The sequence below is a fragment of the Chrysochloris asiatica genome, unplaced genomic scaffold (assembly GCF_000296735.1).
Source record: "Chrysochloris asiatica unplaced genomic scaffold, ChrAsi1.0 scaffold00116, whole genome shotgun sequence".
NCBI classification, from domain to species: domain Eukaryota; kingdom Metazoa; phylum Chordata; class Mammalia; order Afrosoricida; family Chrysochloridae; genus Chrysochloris; species Chrysochloris asiatica.
In genome coordinates this window covers 272,041-276,238 of record NW_006408634.1, presented here as the reverse complement: position 1 = coordinate 276,238, position 4,198 = coordinate 272,041, and the positions used below count along the sequence as shown (strand labels likewise).

The window sequence follows — 4,198 nt, the reverse complement described above, 5'->3', positions numbered from 1 at the left end:
TCAGCAGTTCAAATTCACCAACTGCCCCTCAGATACCCTACACAGGATCTCTATGAGTTTGAACCAACTCGATGCACACAACAACAACAAATGATGTTAGTGAGGCAGGATAAGAGGCAGTTATGTTAATGAATAGGATGCAATCTGAAAGATTAGGTTGTATCCTGAGCCCATCTCTTTTGAGATTAAACAAGCAAACAGTGATCAGAGGGACCTTCGTATCACCCACTAAAGACGAGCTGGGAGTGGGGTGTGTCTTCCTTTAGACCCAGGGTCCCTGCAGTGTGCACCTCCTGGCCCAGGAGGTCAGAGCCAAAGCACTGGACATCTCCAAGGGACACGAAGCTCACAGATGTTGAAGACACAAGGATCTCATCTTCTCCAAGAGCTGACACAGAGAGCAAGCCTTCCCCTCGAGGTGATGCCCTGAATTTAGACTTTCAGCTTCCTACACTGTGAGAAAATGTTTCCGTTTGTGAAAACTGGTTTCTTGTTTGGCATTTCTATAGTGGTAACAATAAACAACTCAGAAAAGCATTTTGATGGCAGTACGTCCTTCCAGGTGCTGATCCTAGAAAAGTCACGGGGTCTTGTATCTCATGGACTCCATGTAGCCCACCATCATTCTGTGAAATTCATTTGGCAAATGAGGACACCTAGCCCCCAGAAGTTGTAGCATCTGGCCTGGGTTACTGCTCGTATGTATCTCTCTGGGCTCTAGGCCTGTGAGTAGAAGCAATTAAACCTTGTAGGCCATTTGTCACTGAAACCTCTGTCCTCATCCCACCTTGGAATTTTCCTCGGTGCTGCAGAAACCTGGAGGGTCGCCAAACCATATATACATTACTGGGTAGCCGGGCAACGTGGCCCTCTTTCTGGGAAAGCTCACAATGTGGCCAGTGTTTTGCAGATGCCAGCTTCCAGATGGGAGAAAGACCTTAATCCCCAACTCTGCATCTGCTTAGCACATCTGGCTCCTGATACCTGTTCCCTCTGGCCAGTGTTCACTAGGATTCTGTAGTGTAGTCATCCCGGCACATTCAGTTTCTGATTCTTACATTTCAATCTTTTTACGTTGGAATGAAATGTCAAAAAAAGTTTATGGTCTTTTACAAGGGGTTCCTTGGGTGACAAAGAGTTAAGGTCTCAACTACTGGCCAAAAATTTGGTGGTTGGAACGCATCCAGGGGCGCCTCAGAAGAACGGTCTGACCACCCACTCTGAAAGACCACGGTCTTCCCGAGACTATGGACCTTAGACACCCATCAGGCCTGGAACTGAACTCACCTCTCTGGCTCAATTTTGAGCCAGACAACAGACAGGTCTGTAAGGTGAACGAAAACATCATGGAGGTATACTCTGCTCAGAGCAATCAGCCACAGGCAGCATTCGCCCAGAGAGAGAGCTCAGAAAGCCAGAAGGAACACGGGTGAGTGAGGATGAATGGAGATGCTAATAATACACAAGGAGGAAGTAGGAAAAGTGTTGCTGCATGGTTGGGCTTGTCATCAGTACGTACGCATTGCTGAATGGGAAACTAATTTGTTCAGTAAAGTTTCATCCAAACAACAGTTTTTACAAAAAAAGCAAGAAGAGGTCACAGCCTTGTAAACCCGGAGGAGGAGGAGTGCTACTCTGCACACATGAGGTCGACGTGAGTTGGAATCAACTCGATGGCAACTCACAACACCAACAAAAATCTTTTACTTGTAGAGGGAAGACTAGGGGGAAATCTAAACACAACAGGGACACCTTCACACGATGGTGAGAAAGACCTGATATGATTAAGTAGACAATGTTGTTGTTGTTAAGTGCCGTTGAGTCGATTCTGACCCATAGCGACCTTGTATAGGGTTTCCAAGGAGTAGCTGGTGAGCTTGAATCGCCCACCTTGCAATTCAAACAGCTTTGCAGTCTGGTGCATTAACCCACAGAGCCATACCAGGACTCTAAACAAACAATAGGAGAAGGAAAACGCTGGTAAAGCTAAGACTAGAAGCCCAGCTTCATGAAGTGATTGTGGTTGTTAAGTGCCCGCTGAGACTGTTCCGACTCACGGTATCTCACAGGACGGAGTGGAACTTCCAGGCCTACCTTCCACGGTGCCTCTGGGCAGGTTTAAACCATCCACCTTCCAGCCAGTCAACAAAGCTTAACCCTGAGGGAATGCCAATCAAAAGGGCCCAAGGCTTCCACACCAACCAAAACAATTAAGGCTTTGCCGGCCCGGGTTGGTGCTGAGTGTGTATGTGCTCTTATAGACAGTGGTTGTTATTGCGGTTGTTGCCATCGACTTGTGTAGCCGAGTAGAACTCAGGGTTTTCCATTGGGTGTTCCTGGATGCAATGTTTTTTTAAAAAAAAACATCTTTTTATTGTGAATTGAGTGAAGGTTTACAAGACAAGATCACCAGTTTTACATTCGACAAGTCCTATATTTTATTTCATCTCAATGACTGAAATCCCCTCCATGGAGTAAGAGTTCTCCCGCTTCCTCCCTGGGGTTCCGATTGCCAGTCCACCCTCCTTCCCATTTCTTCTCAACTTCCTCCTTAGGGAAATGTTGCCCTTTTAATTTTGAATGATTGACCTCACCAGAAGAAACACACAGGAATCAAATCAACTACCCCTGTGGGAAGAGACGGTGGAGAAACTCACCATCATCAACTAAAACAAGGCCAGGAGTTGACAGTGGAACAGACCATCACTGCTTCCATGCAAGTTCAGGCGAAGTTGAAGAAAATTAAAACAAATTAGAGTCACAATATGACCTTGAGTGGCGAAGTTGAAGAAAATTAAAACAAATTAGAGCCACACTATGACCTTGAGTATATCCCACCTGAATTTAGAGACCATCTCAAGAACAGATGTGATGCATTAAACACTAATGACTGAAGGCCAGAGAGGTTGTGGAATGACATCAAGAATATCATACATGAGGGAAGTTGTTGTTGTTGTTATGTGCCGTGGAGTTGGTTCCAACTCATAGTGACCCTATACAGTGTTTCCGAGGTTGTAAATCTTTACAGGAGCAGAAAGCCTCAGCTTTCTCCCGCGGAATGCAGCCCGATTCGTGACCACTACGCTACCAGAGCTCCTATGAGGAAAGTAAAAGGTCATTAAAAAGATTGGAAAGAAATAAAAGACCAAAATGTGTGTCAGAAGAGCCTCTGAAGCTTGCTCTGGAACATACAGAAGCTAAAGTAATGATGAAATAAAGGAGTTGAATAGAAAATGTCACAGGGCAGCTTGAGAAGTCATAGTATCACAGTGAAATGTGCAAAGACCTGGACTAAGACCAGCAGAAGGGAAAAGCATGCTCTGCATTTCTCAGGCTGAAAGACCGGAAGACAATAGTCAAAACTCGGTTTGTAATGTTAAAGGATTCTATGCACAAAATATCCAATTACTTAAGAAGCATCAAAAGAAGATGGAAGGAATACATGATCACTTGATATATAAAAACTATAGTCGACGTTAAGCCATTTTAAGCAATAGATTATGATGAAAAGCAAGTGGTTCTGGAGGAAGAAATCCAACCAACACTGAAGGCATTGGTGAATAGCAAGGCACTGTGGGTTAATACGCTGAACTGCAAAGTTGATTTGAACTGCAAGGTCAGTGGTTCAAGCTCACCAGCTGCTCCTTGGAAACCCTATACAGGACAGGGTCACTATGGGTCGGAACAGACTCAACAGCACTTAACAACAGTACTTGATGGGATACAAATTGAAATCTTTCAACAAACTGAGGCAGCACTGGAGATACTCACTCGTCTAAGCCAAAAAATTTGGAAGACAATCCATATTGTTGTCCTTTCCAAAGAAAGGTGACCCAGTAGAATGTGGAAATCATTGGATATCACATGTAAATAAAAGTTTGCTGAAGATAATTAAAAAACTATTACAGCAGTGCATTAACAGGGAACTGCCAGCAATTCAAGCTTGATTCAGAAGAAGAAGTGGAATGAGGCTGAAAGCAGAGAATACCAGAAAAGTATTTGTGAAGTGCTGAGTTGGTTCTGACTCAAAGCTCTCTTGTATAGGACTTCTGAGACTGCAAATCTTTGTGGAAACAGATAGCCTCATCTTTCTTCCATGAAGCAGTTGGTGGGTTTAAACTGTTGATCTTCTGGTTAGCGAGTGCTTACCTTGTAGAGCCACCAGTGCTCCAGAAGAATGTTTACTTGTGCTTTATTG

The 4,198-nt window shown here is 44.3% G+C and overlaps 1 protein-coding gene across 1 annotated transcript in view; it reads left to right on the top strand.

The window, feature by feature from the left end:
• Positions 1-1,247: 1,247 nt before the first annotated feature.
• The window catches only part of LOC102835841 (ubiquitin carboxyl-terminal hydrolase 26-like), a 112,549-nt gene continuing 109,598 nt past the window's right edge, over positions 1,248-4,198 (top strand). Inside the window, exon 1 of the mRNA XM_006868263.1 lies at positions 1,248-1,429. Coding sequence (XP_006868325.1) covers positions 1,248-1,429 — 182 coding nt within the window. The remainder of the gene's footprint in view (positions 1,430-4,198) is intronic.